This window comes from Poecilia reticulata, chromosome 17 (genome assembly GCF_904066995.2).
Source record: "Poecilia reticulata chromosome 17, P_reticulata-male-v2, whole genome shotgun sequence".
Lineage (NCBI taxonomy): Eukaryota > Metazoa > Chordata > Actinopteri > Cyprinodontiformes > Poeciliidae > Poecilia > Poecilia reticulata.
Window position 1 is genome coordinate 22819698 of NC_088846.1, and position 25050 is coordinate 22844747.

Below are 25050 nucleotides of genomic sequence, written 5' to 3' on the forward strand. Positions count from 1 at the left end.
CAAATGTGAATGTGGGCAAGGCCCCTAGCTCCAAATTATGTACTTTTCTGTGTATTGGTGTATTAATAGGTGAGTGTGTATAGGTGAAATTCACATTAGATTAATTCAAAATGATTGTTTCATAATCAGCAAAGACTGTTGACTTGGCAGATGTCCAGCATACAGTCATAGAGAGGAATTACCAAAAGGTCATCCTTTAAAAAGCTGGCTTGTCAGAGAGCTTTGCATAAAATGTTTTAATTGAATGTTGAGTGGAAGGAAAAAAGTTCTTTTCAACAGACATATATTTTCATATTTAAATTATTTTTTTATTTTTCAAAAATTGTCATAAGCTGAAATCCATAATTATCAGAATTAAGAAAAGAAAATGCTTAACACTCTTTTTGTAATGAGTCTAATCTTTGACTTCTAGCCAAGCAAATCAGTTCTGTATTTTTGACTCGATATTTGGTGAAAACTGTGAAACAAATGTTTTTTAGCAGCATCATGTTTCAGAAAAACGCTGCGTTTTTGTGTGTGCGTGGGTAAAAACACAATCTCCTATGAAAAAATAAAAGGATTTTTAAAGCTTAAAATATGCTATTATGATTATTGCAATAAGGTAATGTAACTTTTAGAGTTGCGTTGAAATGTTCTGCATGGTTACATGTAAACAAAACGACTATCAATAAGCAGTTAGTTCAGATGTTCTTCTTTCTGTGTTGGGAACAAAATAAATCTGCTGATCTTTAATCTCTTTCTGACAGGGTCCACCCGGTCCTCCAGGTCCCAGGGGCCCACAGGGCCCCAGTGGAGCTGATGTGAGTGAAATTTTAATGCTGGCATATTTCATTTTGCTTGGATTTGATCTAAATAGAATATTTAAAACTCAAAAAGTAAAGATTTTAAACTTCATGTTGCTGTGATTTGTCTTTAGGGTGCACAAGGTCCCCCTGGGGGTATTGGTGCAATGGGCGGTGTTGGTGAGAAGGTAAGAATCAAGAAATTTGAGAGTTAATATAACAGTATGATTTTTTAATGTTTTATTTCCTTAAGTATTCTCTGCCTCAAAACTCAAAATATTTAAGGAGTCTGACATTCTACCTTTAATTTATTGCTGCAAAACATGCACAGCTATCTGATCTGACAACACAATTATAAACATGTTACTACATTGCTAATGTCATTTTACAGGGAGAAAATGGTGAAGCCGGTAACCCAGGACCACCTGGAGAGCCTGGTACTCTAGTAAGTTTAGAACAGTTCAAACATTCTTTTTATTTTGATTTCATACATATTACATACATTTTATTTTCACCAATAGGAAAATATTGCTGTATAGTTTGTCCTCGTGCTCAAACTCTTTCCAGCATAGAAACGTGAATGTTAAAACAACATTCCTGGAATTTTAACTTCTGGATATTTTACATCATTATTTTACATTTTGTACTTTCCTTCAGCAAGTCTTTTAATCTACATCTAGGGTTAGAGATGGATCTTGAAATTGGCAAAATTCTCCCCCTCTCAGGGTGGCATTTTGAGGGGCAACATTAGTGTTTGAGGAATAAAAACCAAATTTTTACCTAGGATGAGTTTTCAAATGCTTATTTACATTTCGAGTCTGTTTGGAGTGAATGTCCTACGTGTTGTGAACATTTCAAACTGGATTTGTGGAAGAGGGATTAGAGATGGGTGGGGTGTTGCGGGAATAAAATCAGAAATTTTAGTTATTCAATCATTTTTGGGGGATTATACCACATAAATCTACACAAACCAATGTGAATTGATTCTGGGTTTGACAGTGTCTTATGATATGGGTTCAGGTTGTGGTGACTCATGCTTGGACTCCCTCACCGTTACAGCTTTGATAGTAAACATCCTCTAGGGAGTGTATGCTTTTTATTAAAATCATCAAATCGGAAGATCAGTTTGTAAAAGCTGGTATAAATGGCTACATAATGTTTGGATTTGACATGTGAATCTCATCGTTGTCATTGATCCTCACAAATAGTAGCCACTGTTTGCCCGTGACTAAAAACGTCTCATCTTAATTACAGCCGTGAGGCTCCCTGTGTGTCAGTCCGTCAGAGGGGTATTGATGTATCTGCCGGCTGGCTCATATCTGTTTACAGTGATAAATAGACCCAGTGCAGCAGAGCAAATCGAGGTCGAAAATTTAAGGTGCCATGCTGACAGTGACTCATCTCCATTTGCTCAGCTGATGGTTCTGGACCGGCAGTTATGTTTGAGTTACTGCTGAGCCAGAACCAACGTTTTAAGTGTCCGTTTTTGCTTTCAGTAGAGCCGAAGCGATATGGCACGGAAAGTTAAGCACACTTGTCTTCCCCATCCTGATCCAACAATCGTGTCGTTGGCCTTTACCTGGTTCTCTGATGACAGAGCCGTGTCGCCATTTTCCTCAGGGCCTCCGAGGAGAGATCGGTGAGAAGGGAGAAACCGGGCCACCTGGTGCTGCCGGACCCCCTGGCGGCAGAGGCCCCCCCGGAGACGACGGTCCCAAGGGAAACCCTGTATGTGCGCCGTGCTTGAACACACACACTCACACTGAGCTACGGCTGATGCTTCATTAGAGTCGTCAGCGACAGAGCGATTTCGACACGTCTCATTTTACCTGTCTGCGGCTAGAACTGTTCTTGACACAGTGAGACTCATCTGAGTCAAACTCGGTCTTCTCAGTATTTTGATTTGTCTGCAGGGACCCGTCGGCTTCCCAGGAGACCCAGGCCCCCCTGGTGAGCCTGGTGCTGGGGTACGTTCCACTGTTTTTTTGTTTGTTTTTTTTTCTCCATCCCCTTTTTTGTCTTATTAATAGGATTTTAGGTGTTAAAGTAATTGATAAGTCAAGTCTGACTCCTTTATCTTTTTTGCTTAGGGTCTTGATGGTTTACCTGGCGATAAAGGTGACGATGGTGAACCTGGACAGCCGGTGAGTCTAGCTGATCAGATTTTTACGTTTCTTTCCAAGTAAAGGCAAAACCACCTCTTAGGCTTATTGTTTTATATTCATATCTTTCTTTACAGCTTTTGCTAAATAATGTTGAACCTTTAAGAAAAAAATTACCAAGCAAATTTTTAGTATTTTTGGCAATTTTTACACGAAGAGGAATCAGAAAAGGACGCAACTCTTATAGTCAAGGTCTTTAATATTCATCCTGTGTTGCAGAATATTGTTCTTTTCCTATCACATGCACAGCTCATTATCTAACACCACTTAATTTCTATAAAGTGGAGCTAAGTGTTCCTATATGCTCTTATTTAGGGTCCTCCAGGTCCATCTGGTGAAGCTGGAGTACCAGGGCCTCCTGGCAAAAGGGTGAGTAGTTCTCAAAGTGATGCATCTGATGAGATACTCCTGCTCAGCTCTTGAGATGTTCTCTATTTTGAAAGTGCTTTTAGCGAGCCCCGAGCTACTTCATTACGCACTGATACATATTTATGATGGTAAGCTTAGATTTTGAATTTATTTCCCTCTGTTTCACTGAACATGATTCCCATAAGACGAGCAGAGTCTCCAGAGTTTGCAGTGATTGTAGATCGCAATCACCTTTTGTCCTTTAAACTTGAACAATGACCTTTGGTAGTTTTCTATGTTTGCTGTTTTTGCCATTGCACACCGTTTTGTTTTCTGGGTGTGAACAGGAACATTCTGCAACAGGAAGTGACTTAGTGAACTTAGCAACACGTTCCTGCCAGTGGGATGTTTTGTGCCTTCTCTAGAAACCATTGAAGTAGAGTAGTGTTGTATAATCTGTTCATAGCTTTAGATGAGGGAATGTGGAAATATTCACATTACCATAAACTCCCATTATAATATCCACCAGCAGGAAGTCCCTTAGTTACTTGATCAGAGGTTATCATCTGCCATCATTTATTAGGATCGGCTAGACTAAAAAGAGATCAAAATCACAATCAGTGACGACATGCAATAATTTATATTATATGTAATGTATTATATTTGGAAAAGTATATGCAGACAAAATTTACTTGTGATTAGAGCACTTTCATTAATATCTCCCCCTGTAATTTGTTTAGATTTTTATTCTTCATGCCTTCTTGTTGCACAAGGTGTGAAAATTGTAATCTAACTCTTAGCCTGATGTCAAAATGAATAAAAAAGAAGATTTTTTTTTTTTTATCCCTGATGAATTGCCATAGAAAATCGTAAAAAGTTTGGATTCTCAATCACCAGCCAAATTCTCAATGCGCATATTGCTTTAACAGAGGGATGTGATCAGTGGTACTGTTGGAGGTTTTTGCCAGAAAATAATTAATGGGTGTTTCTAATAGCATAGGATTATCTGTGATTAGACATTTCTATGTGGTTTGTATTTTCCAAGCTGAGAGGTTCGGGTTGCATCATGCGCATCAGTTTACAATGCAGCTCTGTGGCTTGACTTAAAATGCAGGCCATGTGGGTTTGGTCATACATTTTAAAGACGTTGGTAAGCACTTTTTATCCCCATAATTTGTATTCCTCCAGCTAGCCCTGAACAAATTAGACTCCCGTTCCGTGTTCGTATTAATGGACTTCGTGATATAATTTTTCATCCTTCACCAGAGTAAGTCTGGCTAAGACTCCTTCCCAATATCTCCTTAAAAATGACTCTAGTTTGGTGTTCGTTGATGCATGTAGCTTCTTGACTACATTAGCACACACACACGCACACACACACTAGTGCCTGAATACACATATTTGCCAGGGTTCATGACCTACATTGAGGACCTGTGGCTTTGGTTTGGTCTATTCGATTATAGCTTCTAATGCCACATGTCAGCCCACTTACAAGGTTTTGACCAGAGGCTGTTGTGTGAAAATGCTAATGCATTTTTATCAGCTTGTATTTAGAATGTAGGACAGTTTGCTTGCGCTCATGCTGGCCGACCTTGCAAACCTCTCCCTCTCTCAAGGTCAGAATATGCTTTAGCTAAATGATTAATGTGCATTAGAAGCTACTGCGTTTTAGTTTATTTTGAATAATTCCACTCTAGATGAACTTCACCTGTGCTCTGGTTCTTTTAAATAAGCCAAAATTAGACGTAGGGACTTAGAGCAAAAGAGTCTAATGGTGATTGGTTGTTGTGTTTCTTAGGGACCTCTCGGATCTCAAGGTCAGGAGGGAAGGCAAGGAGAAAAGGGATCTAAGGTAAGTCCTAGTCGTTTGGATATTTCACACTATTAGGATATTACTGAAAATTATCTCTTGGATCTTAAGCTCTTATGTTATCTGAGTTGTTTTAACCGTATAACTCTCAACGTATAATTTTTATGACAAATATTCTTTAGACTGCTACTTCTGCTGTTGGAGTAGGTTTACATTATTATTGTAAACCTTCCTCATACAACTAAATATATTTTGCGCACCACTATATATATCTGGTGCACATAATTGACACACGTATACATACACATATATATATATATATATGTGGGTGTCAGTTATGATACAAAAAAAGGGAAAGCCAGTTTCGATTTCTGTTTTGCTACAAGCAGCAGGTAAAGATTTCAAATGCTGACATTTCTCACAATTGTTCTTTGTATCAAACTTTAAAAGGTCATGAGAAGTTTGGTTCTAACACCAGCAGTGGCACTATGTAGGTTTGGAGTCTTGTGTTTTGCTTTGAGTGATATGATTTATTCATTTCAAAATGTCCCAAAAACTCTCTGTCTTACAAAACAGCAGAAAAGTTACATATCTCCAACTCTTTCCACCCGATATCCTGCTGAGGTGTCCTATATATTCATAAAAACCTGCAAATTAGCTACATAAGAAGCAGCTGCGCCCCTTGACGTTCCAGCTATTTCGCCGTTGCATTCTTGTTTGCACCAGCATCAAGGCGAAAATGTCTGTTTAAGCCATAAAGACAATGTTTGACTTCTGAGTCAGACAACCTGACAAACCTCAGGCGTAGTTTCGCTCTTTGTTTAATTCCTCCTCTTATTTCGCTTCTTCCTATACTCCCCTTCACAGACACCCGCTCCATGTTTCGGGTAAAGGATTAGAGACGATTTGACAGGAACAAGGCAAAGCCTGCGAGATGACTTGAGACTGTCAAATCTGGGCCTAATTGGTTGTCAGAGAAGCGTAATCTCCCCGCATTCAATCATCCAGGACAATATTATGCACCTCTGGAGCTTCAATACATGAAAACCTGATGTTTCTCCTGAAAACATTTCATCTTTTAAGATCTTTGTTCTGTTCTCCTTTGCAGCAGGGAACATTGCAGAGTACCATAGAATATGTTTTGTTAAAGTGATATTTAAGCTTTTGTGAAGTTTGGGGAAAGGTAATGTAGTCACTGAATAGAATCCACACTTCATGTTTTTTTTTTCTTTTATTATTTCTGAATTATATGCCTGAGATGAAAGCAGATGATGATTTTCCATGTATTTCAGGGAGAAGCCGGAGCAGAGGGACCTGTTGGGAAAACGGGACCTGTGGGATCTCAGGGCCCCCCTGGAAAACCTGGTGCTGAGGGTCTGCGTGGAATCCCTGGCCCCGTTGTGAGTTTGGCAGACGCAAAATATGGGATTTTATCACCCAAAGGAACAACCGCGTAGAAGTGACATATTTTAGGTCAGAAGTTGTTAAAATACATCTTGAAAAGTACAAATCCGGTTTCTAGGTGAGATCAAAGGGCTGCAAGCAAAAGAAACCACTGTTGATGATTGTTGTCATTACCCAAGTTCCTGCAGTATAAACCTGGGAGGGAATGGGTGTAAATTCACTTACAATTCATTCTGGATCTGGGTTGCATTCCAAACCTGAGCCCAGCTGAAAACATTATGTCGTCTTTTTCTTCCAGGGTGAGCAAGGACTGCCTGGTGCCTCTGGTCAAGATGGCCCTCCAGGTCCTATCGTAAGGCATTCCTTTCTATCACTAAGCTTTGGAAATGTTTTAAAATCCGATACACAGCTAATGCACACTGCAAAAGTAGCTGTTAAATTTCTAATATTGTTACACCGGAGACTAATTCCTCTTTAAAATATGCAGTTTTAAAAAATATTTTGGTATTTACGCGATTCATAACTCCAGTTGCTCTTTGCAACATGTAAAAAAAGGCACATTTAACATGATTTGTGTCATTTGCACTGGTTTCCTCTCCTCAGGGACCGCCTGGACTTCCTGGCATGAAAGGTGACTCTGGATCCAAAGGAGAAAAGGCAAGACAATATTATAATGCTAATCTCATATTGCTTTATAGTCAGTGTCTCGTATCCGGTTTCGCACCTTATCTGAAGCTTCCAAAGCGTGCACACATCTAGGCCTGCGTGCACCTTGGCTTTGTTCCCCTTCCTCCCAGCGAGATGAAAAGCCGCTCTGCTCTGTGAGGAGGTTTCTCACTCGGTGATTTAATGCGCTGGATGAATATGTATAAGACCAAAAATATTGTCTTTGTAATGCTCATTGGCTTAGCGCCCGCATGCAGCATTCAAAAGCAGATGATCATAACTCATCCAAAGTGGCAGGTGCAAAGACACGCCTCAATAAACATGCTAATTATTTATAGACAGAATCAAGACTCTGGCCAAAAGTTTGCCTGGCCAGACACTTCATATAAATTTTCCAGTCAATTTGCATATTTGTTTCTTTCTGCCCCCCACCCCCCCCTCCCCAAAGCAATACATGCTTTAATAGTAAACTTTGTTCCTTAAAGAATGTTATTTATTTCTGTCTTTTAATGAAATAATGCTACTTTTTTTTTTTTTTTTGCTCCAGGGTCATCCTGGTCTGATTGGTCTGATTGGACCCCCGGGTGAACCTGGAGAGAAAGGAGACAGAGGTCTACCCGGACCCCAGGGTGCTGGAGGTGGCAAGGGAGAACCTGTACGTTTCCTGTCCTTTTACAGAAATAGTTATTTATCTGAACATTTTGGTTTATTGGTCAAATTATGTTGCCAACTGATTTAATTTCATCCTGTGTGTCGTCAGGGTATCGGTGGAGCACACGGCCCACTCGGGCCTCCTGGTCCTCCAGGACTTCCTGTAAGCTGCAGTTCTAGTTAAAAGTTTGTCTTGCCTCATTTCTGACCTTCTTTCTGACATTGGCATTGACTTGTTTGTCCTCAGGGTACACAAGGACAGAAAGGATCCAAGGGATCAGTCGTAAGTCACTTTTCCTTCACCAATGAATGTTTTGGATTTTTCACATAAGGATAGAGGTTGGAATAAAGCATTTAAGAATTTCTAACATCCCCATTATGTGTTTTTCTTTATCAGGGTACAACTGGTCAGAAGGGAGATCCTGGACTTTTAGGGCCGCCTGGACCACCTGTAAGTTTGTCCCTTATAATCTGGTTTGAGTTTTAAAGAGTTGGTTAGCCAAGAATTAATTTCTTTGATGAAGGAGGTAATTATATATTTTTAGAGGGAATAGATGGAGCTTAATGCAGGGCACTCCTGCAGAAAAGCAGAGAAAATACAGGGAAAATTACTTTCAACATAGGACTTAAAAGACTTTTTTACTGGCACGGTTTTATGTGGAAAGAACAAAACTGAATAATATCGAATGCAACCTGCAGTCAAACTGCAGGCGAGCTGTGCTTTCATAACAATCAGCAATTTTAACATCACCGTAGTGAGATCAGGAACATCCTGACCCACATTACTGATGTGAAGCGTAAACTGTGTTGGGACAAACACAGAGCCTTGAGGGGCACCTTGCTTGGCATTTATGCAACAGAAAATCTGTTTAGTTACAGATGACTGGTGACAAGAAAGTCATATTTAAAATCACACAACGACTTGGTCTTTAGTTTAACTGACAGAAAAGCTGAAAAGATTTGATCACTGGGAACAGGAATGGCTGCTGGGAACATGCAGGTTTACAATAAGAGACTTTATTATACATGAAACTGAAATAAAATGTTTGTTAAATCAGCAAAACAGTTCTGATTTGTCTGACAGCGACATAGAAACGGCAAAACAGATTTAATGGAGTCATTTAGACTCGAGGTTTGAGAATAGATTTAGTGATAATATTATTACTATGTTATCATTACAAGCTAATCTTTACCTCCTGTGCTGCAGGGTCCGCCTGGTGACATGATCCAGCCGCTACCCATTCAGCAGCCTGGCAAAAAGAGCAGGCGGCAGGCTGAAACGCAAGGAGATGAGGCTATGGCGGACTACGGCATGGAGGGGCCGGGCACGGAGGGAATGGACGACGTCTTCGGATCCCTCAACAACCTCAAACAGGACATCGAGCGCATGAAGTTCCCCTTGGGCACCCAGGACAATCCCGCCAGGACCTGCAATGACCTGCGCCTGAGCCAGCCCGATTTCCCCGACGGTACAGTGAAGACGATCCTTAGTGCTGCTGATTAGCACAACGTATCAATAGCAGCAATTAGTAAACTTTTAAATAGCTTAGTTCAGTTGAAAAAGAAAAAAAAAAGAAACGTGAAGAGAGGAACAAGATGAGAAAAACATTAAAGAGGATAAAAGCTCGTGTAGACGGTTGGCTTGGCAGTGTTTTATGGATCTGTTTCTCTCTCAGGTGAATACTGGATTGATCCGAACCAGGGCTGCATCGGAGACGCCATCAAAGTGTTCTGTAACTTCACAGCAGGTGGAGAAACATGCATTTACCCAGACAAGAAATCAACAGGAGTGAGTATACGGTGTTAGAACAGCAGTCGTTTAAGGCATGTATGCTCCAGGGTTTCTCCAATGAGGTTGTTTAGTAACATTTGAAACTGTGTAGAAAGCTGCTTTTATAAGTTAAAATATATCTTGTGTTTATTAACTCAAATTTTTTGTGGGCATTTCTTATAGGTTAGAATATCCAACTGGCCTAAGGAATCACCAGGTTCATGGTTTAGTGAATTCAAGCGTGGCAAAATTGTGAGTCCAGAAGACACTGATATACGTCTAAATATGTTTTTTGACGTTTTCTTCATGAATTTCTTCATTTCCTTCATTCCTTCTGGTATTCCCCTAATTCTGTCCTCCTCCAACTATTCTCAGCTGAACTACGTGGACGGTGGTGACAACAGCATCAACGCTGTTCAGATGACCTTCCTGAAGCTGCTGAGCTCCTCGGCGCGGCAGAACTTCACCTACATTTGCCATCAGTCGGTGGCCTGGTACGACTCCAAGGCCGACAGCTACGACAGAGCGCTGCGCTTCCTGGGCTCCAACGACGAGGAAATGTCTTATGACAATAATCCCTTCATCAAGTCGCTGATGGATGGCTGCTCGGTAAACAGACGTTTTTGCTCACTTTCAAATTTTCACTTTGCAATTAAACTTTTTTTTTTTTTCCTAAATTCCTCAAAATCCCCCTAATCCTCACAAACATGTAGAGAGTTGCGGGAAAAAATGTGTCAGAAAGTGTTCATATTTGATGTGGGAGAACCAGTCCCCCAATATGAAGGATATCCGAGCTTAGAAAGAATAATAAAAAGCCAAAATTGGTTTCTCACACCACTGCACTGCTCGCGTTATCCAATTGAAAAGGAAAGAAATGAATAAAAATTCCAAAAACTGCTGTTTTAGATTGTGTCAAAAATGCATACATGCTCATTACACTGCGTGTTTTTTGTGATTATGAAACAGTATTCTGTAGTGATTGACATCTGTCATCACTTTTAACAAGCTTTAAAAAGCACAAACTCAGACTTTAGCAATAGTACCTGAGCTGCATCATCTCTACATAAATAACAACTCAAAAAGAAGAAACAAAAAGTTATAGTGTATTAATTCTAAGTTCCCGCTTGTTTTGTCAAAAACTCCAGCTGGTACTGAATAAATACGTTGAAAGATACTTGAAACTGCCCTGGATCATGTGACGAATCTCTTTCTTCTCACTCTGTGTGCAGATGAAGCAGGGTTATTCAAGGACAGTGCTGGAAATTAACACACCTCGCATCGACCAGTTACCCATCATTGATGTAATGCTGAATGACTTTGGGGAATCCAACCAGAGGTTCGGCTTCGAGGTCGGCTCCGTGTGTTTCCTCGGCTAGACACGCCCGTCTTCCCCCCCGCCCCGCTGAAGGACAGGGTCAGAGAGTCAACAGTAACACCCACATGAAGAGAGCCTCCGTCTCAGCCACCACCTACTGTCTTCTACGAAGTAAAATCCTGTTTTCCGTTATTGCAAAGAAGATCCGACAAGCTGGGAGAAAGAGAAAGGCACGCTTTGACCCTGCCTTAAAAGCGCTGACCCGGGGAAACGCCTCCTTGCCCTCGTAGGGCCAGAATCACGTGACTTTAACTTGTAATGAGAGTGACATCAGGAAAAGGACTTTTGATGCCGTGGTGGACAGTGGCATACTTTCAGCATTAAAGAGAGGATCCACTCGCCCCAAACCTTGCCCTCCCTCATCCCTCGCCCTCCCGTCTACCGGTCCTCTCTGCATGCTCCAAGTGATGCTCCGAATTAAACCACAGAGGTGCTTTTGTGCAGAATCGCAAAACACTAAAGGTGCTACAAACAGTGCATTTGATAAAACTGTAATTAATAATATTTGAATTTTGTACATTACTGTTCCTCTCTGAATCCACTCTTAACAACTTGCTGCATGTGCTTCTTTGATTTTAAAGAAATAGTTGGTCAACTTTGTTAGAATAAATTTTGTGAGGATATTTAAAGTTTCTTAGAATCTGTCTGAAAACATCTACGACATACATTTGACTAAAGCTTCAATTTGTAAGTATGAATCAGTCCTCTTGTAAATATCATGATTCTTGTCCTCTTTCATGCGCTTAGAAATTAACTGGAACATAACATCTAACCAAAAAAAAAAAAAAGAAATCAGTTAATGTACCCAGTAGGAAATTAAGCCATAATAAAATGAGGTTATAATATAAATATTCTAAAAAAGGGCTTATTCTTCCAGCTGTTATACCTCAGTTTCCTTAAAAAATCTGAACGTTAGACACAGTCGAGTTTACATTTTCTGTGGTTTATAACTAATAAAACTAATATTGTTTTTTTTGCGTGGGAAAGGTATGTCTAGTTGTTTTCATTCAATCCCAAAGACGTCTTGTGGATATTTCCTTTGTAACGATGAACAAAATGTTTTCATGTGCCTTAAATTGTTCATTTAAGAAATATATTAAAATTGGGCTCTGAAAAACATTGGGCTGAACGTTTGTGTTGTTGGCTGTTTGACTACAGAAACAAGTAATGTTCGCTTTTTGTGATTCTGTGCCACAAGACCAATATCTCCATCCTTCATCCCGATAGACAAAGAAAGATGAGTGATTCTTTGTGTTTGGGTTCATTTTACCCACTCTTCCAGCTTTTTCTTTTTTTCTTTACCTCTCTCTCTCTCTCTCTCTGACTCAGATTTGACCTCGATCAAGATCTGTTTGCATCGCCACTTTCTTGGCTTAAAAGCTCTGGCAACAAATACTTCAGAGCCGCTTTCTAAAAACCTGTGTAATTACAGTATGTCTTCAACCTATGTACAACTGCAATAAATGTTTGGTGCTTTGTGCGCATTGCAATCTTTTTGCATTCACTTGCAATATAAATTGAAAGTAAACTGGAGCCACTTTCCCAGTTCAAACTGAGATCAGTGCTGAATGAAAACACGTCTACTGTGGTTTTGGTTTCCTAAAAGCACGACGTGTCCTCAATTCGGCTCATTATGCTACACTTAGAACAGCCTAAAGTGTTCATACCCTTTGAATTTTTTGACATCCTGTCATTTTACACCCACACAAATGTTGTGTTACTGGGTTATTTGTGATACACCAACACAAAGTGGAGCCTGATTTCTAAGTGGTAGAAAAATTATACATGGTTTTGTTTGTAAAAAAATTTTTCTCCATATATATACATTTGAATAAAAAGAAGCATACAAAAACTTCAGGCAGTTTTTTTTCCTCACTGTCTGAAGTTAGTCAGAGCAAATGTCAAAAGTCATGTCTGTTTGCTAAGAGCCACAACAACAATGTGAGAATATGTCAGAGATTTATGTAAAGAAAGTCTTTAAAATCAGACGCTTACATATATTTCCTCTTTTGCTATTTGATTGTGTTGCCTTTGAACTGTATGACTTGGGTGAAACAGTATACTTTCACGAGCTTTTCACAACAGTTTGCTGGAATTGTGGCCCATTCTTCCCAACAGAATTGGTGTAACTGAGTCAGCCATGTAGGCCACCTCACTCTCACATTCCTTTTCAGATCTACCAACAAATTCTCTTCAAGACTAAAACAAGGGCTTTGTAATGGCCATGCTAAAACTTTAGGTTTGCAATGTCTTTTCAGTGTATGGACAGTTCAGGTTTCAACTGTCAGAACCATGCATTTATGTTGTGTTTTTACTCTGATGCAACTAAACAGTGTCCTACCAATACCCCCAAAGATCCTAATATTTGTAAAGACACCCCAACATGTTTGCAATATAATCTAAAGGCTGCACACGGCCGCTCTGAGCAAATGAACAAACATCAATAAAACCAAGGAGTTGAGCAAGAGCGGAATAAATCAAATGTGTTCAACAATAGAAGACAAGTTATGGATAAAGCTCTGATAAAGTTTACAGCAGGTTTTTGGTTGTAAGACATTATCCCTGGCTTAGAAAGTGTAACAAAGTATTAATAATTTCATCCAGAAGCTGAAAAAGCAGGTTACAAGTGCAAGCCTACGAAGACATGAAATGTACACCTAAACTGACAGCTTAACCAAGACGCACGACTGGCGGGGCTACGAAGGGGCACATTAGAGCCCTGTGTGGGATTTCTGACCATTACCGCCCTCACCCATCACTTTAATTGATGCACTGTGCTGTTAGATAAATGCATATTCACTGAATGTGTTATTGCAGTTGAACAAGAGCAGAATAAGTAAAGTGCGTTCAACAAAAATCTCTCCACATTAAATCACGAATTCTGAGACTAAATCAACATATTTGCTCAATGAAAAAAGTAAAAGAAAAACTATGAGACAATATTAGATATCAAACCCCTGAAAAACATTTGAAAACAATTACGCTGAATTTGAAATTATTTAACATTATTCAAACCAGTGGCTCAGAACATACAAATGAATTAAAACATGATGGTTAACCAACACTGGGACAGTTAGCCGACTGAGATTTCTGTGCAGAAAGAGAATATTGCTGTGAGACTCTGGTGTCAGGCTACTGAAAGTGTTTTTTTCTGAAATGTGTGTACACATACTAAATGCTCTCTCTGGTGGTTCACTGGACTTGCAGGAAAGTGTTTGTGTGAATTTTCCTCCCATGGGTTTGGAGCTGGATAGTCAAGTGAGTGAATCCTGAGGTTTCCTGTTATTTCCTCCCCATCAGATGTTGGCCCTGAATAAAAGGAGGAATTTTTCTACCTCTCTGCAAACCAGTTGTTTTTTGTTTTTTACTGGTGGTGACGTATCAACATCAAAGCACATGTTCTTTTTTTTTAGCGTCTTTGGATGAAGTTGGCCAAAACCTAACTTGCTACATTTTAGAGACCCAGTCTGGTTTCAGTTTTTACTGAGGGCATTGTGCTCGGGGCCACAACCCATTTACCTTTCTGCGGTCTCTCGGACTTGTACTGAGAACCGCCATTTGCAGCAGCTTAAAAATCCCATGCTTACTGTGAGTGCCGTGTTGTCAACAAGGATCAAATTATTTCCAAAAGTCTGAATTTTCCACGGTAACTCAAACAGCATGATGGTGTCATACGCATCCACATCCACAGAGGCTGAAGAAACGGCTTCTGTGCTCAAATATCTTGATTTCCATTTTAATCTCTGTGTGATGTGCACACAAAGATGGCATGAAGCGTAATTAACAGCATAATCCGTATAATGTTGATGTGATAATAGCTCACAGCTTTTATCTGTGCCACTCAAGTGTCCACAAAAAAATGCAAATCTGCAGTAATTATCTTTTCTTCCCAGGGAGCCTGGAGGTTTCACTGGGGTATGAAAGTGGGTTGAAGTCAAGGATGTCACTTATCACTAATGTTTTGCAAAATAAATGTAGCAGAGAACCAATTAGGAGTTCTGTCACAAGAAGCACTCAAAGCAAGCATAAAATGCCTGAGTTTTACTGTTTTTCAATTGTAAGTTTTCAGCTCTCCTAAGTTCAAGGCCTTGGTTCTCAACCTCTAAATGGTGGAGTGTCTCCTTCTCAACAGTCTCCTCCACTTGTTTCATTCTTCTTCTGGAAAACATCTCAAGTGCCATCAGAATGGATGGAAGTTGTTCACAAAGAGACATTTTTTAAGTGTTGCCACAGACACTTGCCATAGACCATAGACACACATTTAGGTGCAGGCTTTGACTGAGCCATTCCAGCATTTGGATATGATTTCTAAGCTACTCCATTGTAGTTCTGGCTGCATGTTTAGTCTCATCCTGCTGGAAGGTCAACCTCCAACTTCTAACATATCTTCTTACAGAATTACCAAATATTTAGCCCTGTCAACGCTGACCAGTTTTCATATCCCTCATCATGAGAGAACACCCCAAAGCATTATGCTGCCACCGCCATTTTTCACTGGAGGACTGACTTTATGTTCATGTGCAGTGTTAGCTCTTTAATTTTCAGCCTAGTTTGAACAAAGGCAAAAAGGGAAGTTTTGGTCACGTCTGTCCGAAGAACATTCTTCCAAATACTTTCTGTTATTTTGTTTTTTGGGAAGGTTGTAGCTTCAATACCAATTTCTTCTTGTGAAGCAAGGCATTTAACTCCCCGTATCTGTGTATAAATGTGTGTGTACGTGAGTGTGAATGGGTGAATGTGTCCGTAGTGTAAAGTGCTTTGAATGTTCATTATGAGAGGAAAGGCACTTATATAAATTAAGTTCATTTGCAACTTTTCTTGATGCCACACAGTCAATTTAACTTTGTTGTTACTTTAAATATGTTTTCCTTTGCCCCTCTTAAAACACTTCCGTGTTACAAAAAAGGCAATAACACAGAAATGTGCATTCATTGCGGCGCCTGAATCCCGAGCATACATCTCAAGATCAGCTGTGCCTTTTTGTTTCACTGAGCAGTTTGTGTGTTGAATTCTGGAACGTTTCCCTGTTGTGGTCTGGCTGCTGTTGACATGCAGTCATTCCAGAAGAACTGTTTGCAGAAGAAAACAATGGATGACTGGCATTTATTGGTCCTGCTGCCTTTTTTCTGCTCAAGCAAGCAGCAAGCCAAGAAATGGTGACCCTCCTCTAGAAAGAGAGGGAGAAGGAGCAGAAACCGCCATGTCCATGGGTGACTGACAATCTACATCAGAGTTTAGCAAACTTTATTTTAAAATATACAATAATGCAAAAATGTTTACACTAAAATAATGTTTTTTTCTTATCTGGTGTCAGGGTCTAGAATGTAAAGCCTGACATGACTTATCCCGACACATGCATTCACATAATTGTACTTCATTTTTATTTTTCATTTATTTTAAAATAACTTTTGGGGTTTTGAACACGCAGCAGTGACACTCAAAATCTACTCATGTGAAAGACCATTTAACTGTTGTAGGGATCAGAATAGACAAAACAAGCCATTTAAAAGAAATGATCACTTTCCTTTTTAATAATAAAAAAAGAAAGGTTTTTAGCTTCTATCAGACATAAAAATGGATATTGAAAAGCAGCAAAAAAGTACAACTGGACAGATCTTTTTTTTTTCAGAAAAAAAAAGATCTTGTGTGAATCAAAAAATAATAATCCTAGAACACATTTTGTTCCAGAACTTTATTTTTTACTCACAGATCACATTTAAGTTAATGTGTAATATCACACACAAAGTTTGTAAAGTTACTCAAGAAGTGTCATTTATTTCGAGACTCTTTCTTGTAGCTAGATAAATCTGCCAATAGTCTGTTTTTCCGTAAATGCGTAAGGTATTATTCCTCTCATTTGGAAAAGCAGAAGTGAAGAAAATTAGAAACTGAAATTGTCAATTTCCTCGGCTAGGATTGTGCGTCTCACCGTGTCAGCTTTCAAACAGAGTGAAAACTTTCTTGTCCCCTGGCCTAATTCGTTCTGTGGTGGCGCCCGGCTGTTCATGACGCTGGAAAAGCTCAAGCAGAAAGAGAACGAGAAAGAATTGTGTAGAAGGAGTGTAACACTCCCTTTTTACTGAGGAGAAATCCAATTTAGCTGTCCCGGTGTTTCAGTGTGAACCATCAAACCTATCAGCTGTGAGCCGTAGGGGCCTTGCAGGGGTTTGAGGTGCATTCGTCGGGCAAAATCAACTGTACTTTCCAGCAGCTGTAAAACATTTTTCCTTTTATTGTTTTGAGCTCACAGGGCATGTCCTTTCTTCTAAAAGCAGGGAACAAGTGATCCTGCATTTACAAAAATAAATAAATAAAACAAATGGTTACCATCCAACGGCTCTAACAAATGTTTGTTTAAAGCAAACGCGATTATTACTCAGCTCCATATGTGCTTTTGCTGACCGATACGAGGTGACAGATTTCAGGGTTGAGAAGTACGGATCTTTGCTAACAGATGCAATGATTCACGAGGCGGAGTGAAAACAGTTTGGAAGGAGGCAAAGCCACACAAGCGTTTTAGAACAAAACCAATTAGAAAATGTCAAGGCGTGCGGAGCTGTGGTACAAAGGCGCGCAAGTATCACGTGCTGCCTCTGAAGGAGCTCAAGTCGAGATTTGGATTCTGCAGCCTGGATCTCAGACGCAAAACTTTTCAAATCATACATTTCCATTCGAAACAGCCACCTAAAGTTTGAAGCTCTGTGTGAAATAGCGGTGAAGGATTACACAAAACATCATAATCCTTTGTGTTCTCGTAAAGAATACTGGGAGGAATACTGCTGGTCTGCTGTAGGGATTTGTCATGACAGCTTGACACTCGCAGAGAGGACAAAAACACAAAGGCAAGCAACAGAATACCACTGTTTTTGACACTCTAATAACCTTCCATTACAGTTTACAAAGCCGAGCATGACATGTTTGTGAAGTTTTCATGACAGTAATGCCTCTAGGGGCGTCGGTGAGATTGTCAAGAGAGCACAGCAGTGGTCACGAAATATTTAAAAACTATTTAAATGTGTGATGATTGTCTCTGTTGATTCGTTTGTAAGGACAGGTCGTCAGTCCATCACAGGAACACGCAGATTTACATGGACAAGAAATACGACGTTGCACACACAGTGATAACTGAGGGCAAATTAAAGAAATTATTTCACCCTAGAAGTCAATTTTAGGACTGTTGGAGGAAGCCAGAGTAGAATCAGCTAAACAAACAAACATGAGAACATAAATGGACCTTACCAAACTCCACCCAGAAACGCCCCTCGAAAGTCCCACGTGACTTCATGTCTCACATTAACCTCCTCGCAGAGCTTAGGTTCTATGGGATTTTTTGTTTCGACTGACTCAGCAGAGTATTTCTGAGTCGATTAGTTTAGCATTTCTGCCGGATTTTCACAAAATATCAGCCACGACAATGGACAAGGGAGCCAACAAGTTCATGTCATCTTTGTTGGACGACATCAAGATGTTTTAGCCACGCGATGCCTCTAACATTGTGCGCGTCACAGCTAAATGCTACCAGTCGATGAGGAAAACAGCAGATCCTCAGACCCTCAGCATAAATATAGCTGTGGACAAGATCACTGATGCCTATTGTTCTTGCAAGGCTGGGTGAGTCGGACATTCATGGTTTAGAGGGTTCGAATGTGCCTACGCCTGATACACGGTACTCGGCGCTAGCGTGGCTAACACGATTACAGTTTAGTAAAAAGCCTTTTCAGGTGAAATAAAATCTTTAATGTATGTCAGATACGGTACACATTGCATATTGATCTGTTCAGCTAACGTAAAGCTGTAACAGACAGTCTTCAGGATGTAGAAGTTGTATCGGTACTGCCATTATGCTATACTTGGCTAAAAGGTTTTCATAATGGATGTGTTAATTATTGACTTTATTTTTTTCATTCACTAAACACAAAGAAAGCAAAGCAATAATACTTACGCCAGCAGACACTTTGTTCTTATTGATCCTATGACGGTTGAGCTGTAAATGTGTTCGTGCACAAGCGTTAATCCAAGCAAGGCATTCCATTTCAGATTTTGGAAATCTGTGAATTTTAGTTCCACAAACACGATCAGGATACCTGACATCACCTGTACACATACCCCACTGACAGTGGAGAACCATTTTTTTTCGAGTCCTGACGCAAAAACTTTCTGTAGCTCTGGTAGTCCACAATGTATATATTAGCATGAGTTTGTGAGCTGGTAACCCACGTGATAGCTGCGCTGTGACGTAAAATGGGCATTAGCCAATGAAAGGCGGACGCTGTGGTAAGGTCCATCCACAAGACATCCCCTCCATCTGATCCTTGTCTGAAAAAGAGTGAATAGAAGTAAACATATAGTCCCACACCTTTCAACTTTTAAGTGCTTTTGGTTACTCTACAAAAACAACCAAAACAGAGTCCAACTGTTAAACTGTTTAGCTCAAAAGTTAAAACAACCAGTGACCTACATTACAAATTTAAAAAGTCATATTAAAAAAAGACATTGGGGTGGGGGTGCAATTTTACTGCACTTTATACTTTATTATTCATTGTTTTGCGTTTACATGCTCAGCATTCTAACTATTCCATGACCAAACTCTAACATTTGGTTGCTCTCAGCTGAACAATTCAGTTTGCGTAAAGTCGCTTAAATGACCCAATCCAAGCCTCCCTGTTATCTTCTCCTACTGAAACAGTCACTTCCAGTTTGTAAATTGTTGTCCACCCAAGCAGACAGTGACCCTGATAAACATTGCAATCGCTTGCAAACCGTTGGTCTGTATTGCATTTAACGTAAATTGCCATGTAAAATAAAAGCATTTAATTACATATACTATTGTGTTTCTTTAATATTTTTTCTGCAAACTTGCTTTTTCCCACACCGGGATCCTTATTTTATAGAAAAAAATAGAAACTTCATTCATGACTTGAATCATCCAGGAAAACCAAGAGTGAGACTCTATCAAGGACCCAGTAATACTTCTAAATAGCCTTTCTTTCATTAAATATAGCCTGGATTTCAAAGATAAAGTGTGTCTCCTAGAAAAGTGTCATAGCAAATTCAACATCACTGACAACAAATAGGAGAGACAAGCAGCAACGATATGATTATTTTAGGCCAGACTTCTCCTTGGTGTCTGTTAATGATCCCTTTCACGGTACAACAAAAATCCTTTGATGCTGTACATTTAGCTTAACATATCGAGATGGCTTGAAACTCTCAACAGATGGGTGTAGCATGCGGAAGATCTGTTATCAAGCTGTTGCTGCTGCTCTTGGCTAAAACATTTATTACAAAACTTCCTCCACTGAGCTGCTTATTGACCAAGTGTTGAAAACAGCTGTTGTGTTGGAAAGGTTGCGTGTTTAAACCTACGACAGAGACAAAATAAAACGAATGCGCTCTTTACAATACAAAGGTAAGAGAGCCTGTTTAGTTTAGCCAAAAATTGTTATTTTCTGCTACCTACAAAGCTGCTTCTACTGACTGACATGTATTTTCCTGCAAGATAATTGCTTGTTTTCCATCCACAGATTCGTTCTTCACGTCTGCAAATACATTCCTTTTCGGTTTGAGCCGCAAAATAGAGGCTGCACTCATCAAGAGCCACAATGTACTGGAACATCAGGCAACAGCCACAAGTTAATATGTTTATGTAGGTTCAGGACAAACTCCATGCTACAGCTACAGCTCATATTACCAAGCGTCCCTTGTCCTTCCTTTATGTCACTACTGTCATCCATCTTCCTCAATTCATGACCTCATGCTTCACATCTGTTCTCTGTCCACCTTGTTTTAAGGTTCGATTAAGGTGGTCCTAAGTTCGGAGAGGAAAGGTCTGTTCCCTACAGACAACCACATTGAGTTTCCTCCTTGAAAGGATCCAATGGCAAGTCTCCACATCATCACATCCTGCATGATTCAATTCCAAATCTCTTGCATCATTAAATCTTTAAGCTCACTTACATGTGATGTGGTTCTTGCTAGCAAATTAGCGCTCAGCTAAGTCTAATCATAAGTTCAGTGAGGTACTGCAGAAAACCCTTAAAATCACTTTTTGAGTATTCCTTGTTGAAACTGTTGAACTGGAATACCCTGAAGAAGCCTGGACAGCAGGTGACTGTCCAGGCCACCTGCTGGACACCTGCTGTATTACGGAGCACGGTCCGTAATGCAGATGTCCGGGTTTGTTGCATGTCCTCCTCTTCTCCCTCTGCCTTTCTTCCTGTCAAGCTACCAATGAATAGAGACCACTTGGGCCAATTAAATATTAATTAAACAAAAAAATAATTTAAAAAAGAAAAAAACAAAAACGTCCAAGTGCGGGCTCATTTCTGTAACCATAAAGTTTCTCCCAGCAAGAAACAGATTATTTTGCCTCCCTAAAGAGACCGTCTATGGAAAAGGGAAACGAGCTACTGAGAAGGCTGAAGGTGACTCCTGCTGTCAAGGCCGTGCTCTTGCTGCAGCCTTTGAAAAGCCTCAAAGGGAGTCAGAAAATCGAAGGACAGAGGCTATGGCTTAGATCCGAGCCCAGTTCAAGGTAGATTTGACATGAAGCATGATGCCAGAGTATTTTCATAAGTTTGTAAACTGCAGGGGTTTTCCAGTGGGAAGGTATAAGATAAAGTGATTGAAACATCTTGAATTTTTGCACATTTGTGGTCATTGAAACGACAAACAATAGCATATTTTATTAGACTTTTAAGGTTATAGACTAAAACTAACTCTGGAAAGGCAAATGACAAGATTTTTAACAGATTTGCAAGTGAAACTGACTTTAATACTCTGTAGAACCAACTTTTGCCTAAATTAAGGCAGCAAATCTTTTTGCCTATGTCTCCACTAGCATTATGCATTTTGAGTATAATTTTATGAGAAATATCATAAGCTCAGTCACATAAAATGTAGATCATCTGTGAAAAACTATTTTAAAGTTTACTAACAAAAATATCAGGCGGCTTCAAGTTTGGACATTTGACAAAAATAATCATAAATACGAACCAGAAGTCTTATCAGTCATCACCATTCACCTCTGTTAACCTGCATAATAAGAACATCAGGAATCAGTTTCAGAGACAAACAGCCTTAATGTTTTTAAAATTGTCATCTCATTAACAAAGTCCTTTTCAACCAGAAACTACAAAATTAACAGACGAGTTAGACTTAAACTGAAATCACACAATATAGGATCGTGACAACATGAGAAGCATAATAAAAATTTAGTATAAGCTGCCATATCCATGTCAACGTAAGGCATGTAGTGAATGAGGACTGTGATCATTTGAGGTGAGAACTAATCAAGTGGTAATGAACTTCAGCTGTGCTGCCTGCAAATGTAGCTATTTAAGCCTCAGTTGTTGGTTGCGGCTTTAGATTGTGGTTGGAAACATGGGAGGTGTTTGGCTTCTCGTCACCTTTGCAGTGGCATTGTGGCTTAAATTTGTGCAACTTTTCTTCTCTTTGTAATCTCGTTGGTAAAAACCCTGTTGGCCTTAACTAATTTAAGAATTAGTTTAATTCAGTGGTCCCCAAATTACGGCCCACGAGCCGGATCCGGCCCGCCGCCACATTTGGTCCGGCCCCCCGAACAATACCAGAGAGCATTCAGATTTTTTTTCATATATTGTATTTTCCGGTTTATATGTGGATTTTTCTTCAACCACCAGGGGGGTCTTTAGCAGGAAGTGTGTCCTGTAAATTGTGGGTGTTTTGATTTGCATGGTGCATTGCTGCCATCTGTTGGACTTTTAGGGAACTGCTTGACTTTTATGGTATTTAATCAGTACGGTTGTTTGCTAGCGGTAGAGCAGATGAACACACGTGTTTGTTATGAACGCCGCATTCCAGGTTTCCCTCAATGAAATATATACTAGTCAGTCCCAGTGACCGTTTCACTAACTTTTTTTTTTTCTGTTACAAACTGACTCCGGCCGCCACCAGAGAAGGGAAAAGTTATGTGGCCCTCACAGGAAAAAGTTTGGGGATGACTGGTTCAATCTATAATTGAACTAAGGGGTTTGAATATTGAATTTATTAGGAATAATTATGACTTGGATTTTAAATGTGTACTATTGTGTTTAACAGGGTTCTGTTTACCCATTTCAGTAACGGTAAGAAACGGTAAGAACAGTAAGAATAGTGAGAGAAACTTCTATATTTTTGTCTTGAAAGCTTTAGTACCTAATCTAATACCTGTTTTTCAGTATTGGCTAAAATGAAATTGTTGTGAAGAACATTATCCAGTTGAGCTATTCCATTTTACTGCAAAGCGGTAAGTTGAGTGAGGAGCTAAATGTAGAGGTGGACAGCGACGCCCCTCTCACAGCATGACGCCCCTCCCACAGCACGATGCCACTCCCACAGCACGACGCCCCTCCCACAGCACGACGCCCCTCCCACAGCACGATGCCACTCCCACAGCACGACGCCCCTCCCACAGCACGATGCCCCTCCCACAGCACGATGCCACTCCCACAGCACGACGCCCCTCCCACAGCACGACGCCCCTCCCACAGCACGATGCCACTCCCACAGCACGATGCCACTCCCACAGCACGACGCCCCTCCCACAGCACGACGCCCCTCCCACAGCACGATGCCACTCCCACAGCACGACACCCCTCCCACAGCGTGTCAAGATTTTAAATAAACTCTTAATATCTGATTCTCGCATTCCTGTAATTGCTTTTGGTTCTTTAGCACTGATAGCTAGTAGTTTTAGTTGTAATCTGGTTATTGAAGGCCTGGGAGCCGCGAGTCTTAAAATACAGTACATAAGAGGTTTAAGGCATTCAGGTTTAACTGGTAAGTTGTATCTTATCATTTTAACTGCAGGGGAGGAGATCATTGACATGGGATCCACAACAGTAGTGCAGATAAAAAAAGTTGAGCTCTGGTCATGTGTGTGTAGTTTAAAGACCAAATATCTGATTCAGCCCATGAGCATGCAAGTTCTCACAATCTGAAAATTCAGCCATGTTGCCACTAATATTGTAATTTCTATGAATTAGTTTTAAGGTGGCTTGAACAGTGCTGATATTCATAGGTGTACTTGACTTTTCCTCAACTGTGTCCATGACTTGTTCTTGATTTCCATTCACCTTTTAAGTCAGAGGGCTGAAGTCTTTTCACTGAACTTGTTACACGTAACTGAACTCTATATCCTAATTAGGTTGAATCTGTAGGTTGCATTTGATTTCATCGTGGTTCTTGACGGGGTTGAACACAATAGACAGTTTAACAAACTTTGAACATATACTCAAATATTTCTTTATACTTGTGCACAAATTTTTGTTCCAAAATTTAAAAAAAAAAATACATTGAAGGTTTTGATAGATGCTGTCACATTCAGGATTAAAATTTTCTGGAAAATTTTTCAACGTTTGTGGCAATAAAACTTTAAATTAAGTTCAACATTATACAACACGGAGAGGAAGCCATACTTAGTCCATATTCCAATGGCTTCATACACAATAAAATCCTGAAGCTAATAAATGTAATATTTATTTCTCTGACAGCAGAAAAAAATTGCCTGAGGTATCTTTAAAAAAATCCACTCGGGTGGAACAGCTTGAGCTTTGCCCAAACAGTAAATTATATTTGCATGCACAATGAGTGCCGCACACATTATTTAACGCGGCGTCTCGTTATTTGAAAACAATGTGTCGTATTAGAGTATGTGACTAATGGCTCCAGCCAGACAGGCACATTACAACTGCACTGCACCACAAAAAGCTTTGTGTCATTAGTTTCTGCAATATGACAGGTTCTAAATCCCTCCGTGCAGTAATGAGATCTGCTTAATCAGAAATGTTTCATGCAGATCAATCAAGTAACACAAATTTCTTTTCTGTTTGCTCTTTAACAAGGCAGTAAGAAAGAAATTTAATTTCCACAGTGAAATGGGAATCTGATTTAGGCATATACATTAAGGAGAATTATTGTTCCTTTAAATGTGTTTAGTGATCCGTCTTAACACCCTTTGTTCAGAACAAGGTAAACTCTGCATGGCTTTCCTACTGTTTGAAACAGTGCAGTAAATCTACAGTGAACAACCACACAGCTGAAAAACAGTAAAGCTGAAATTA

The 25050-nt window shown here is 39.9% G+C and overlaps 1 protein-coding gene across 1 annotated transcript in view; it reads left to right on the forward strand.

Moving 5' to 3' along the window:
* The window catches only part of col11a1b (collagen, type XI, alpha 1b), a 98230-nt gene extending 85781 nt beyond the window's left edge, over window positions 1-12449 (forward strand). The window contains exons 48-67 of the mRNA XM_008434369.3: window positions 747-800; window positions 917-970; window positions 1174-1227; window positions 2403-2510; window positions 2696-2749; window positions 2873-2926; window positions 3260-3313; window positions 5091-5144; window positions 6395-6502; window positions 6805-6858; window positions 7110-7163; window positions 7720-7827; window positions 7933-7986; window positions 8071-8106; window positions 8221-8274; window positions 9031-9292; window positions 9500-9612; window positions 9778-9846; window positions 9970-10203; window positions 10824-12449. Of these exons, the coding sequence (XP_008432591.1) occupies window positions 747-800; window positions 917-970; window positions 1174-1227; window positions 2403-2510; window positions 2696-2749; window positions 2873-2926; window positions 3260-3313; window positions 5091-5144; window positions 6395-6502; window positions 6805-6858; window positions 7110-7163; window positions 7720-7827; window positions 7933-7986; window positions 8071-8106; window positions 8221-8274; window positions 9031-9292; window positions 9500-9612; window positions 9778-9846; window positions 9970-10203; window positions 10824-10970 (1779 nt within the window). The 3' untranslated portion in view covers window positions 10971-12449. The remainder of the gene's footprint in view (window positions 1-746; window positions 801-916; window positions 971-1173; window positions 1228-2402; window positions 2511-2695; window positions 2750-2872; window positions 2927-3259; window positions 3314-5090; window positions 5145-6394; window positions 6503-6804; window positions 6859-7109; window positions 7164-7719; window positions 7828-7932; window positions 7987-8070; window positions 8107-8220; window positions 8275-9030; window positions 9293-9499; window positions 9613-9777; window positions 9847-9969; window positions 10204-10823) is intronic.
* The last annotated feature ends 12601 nt before the right edge of the window (window positions 12450-25050 follow it).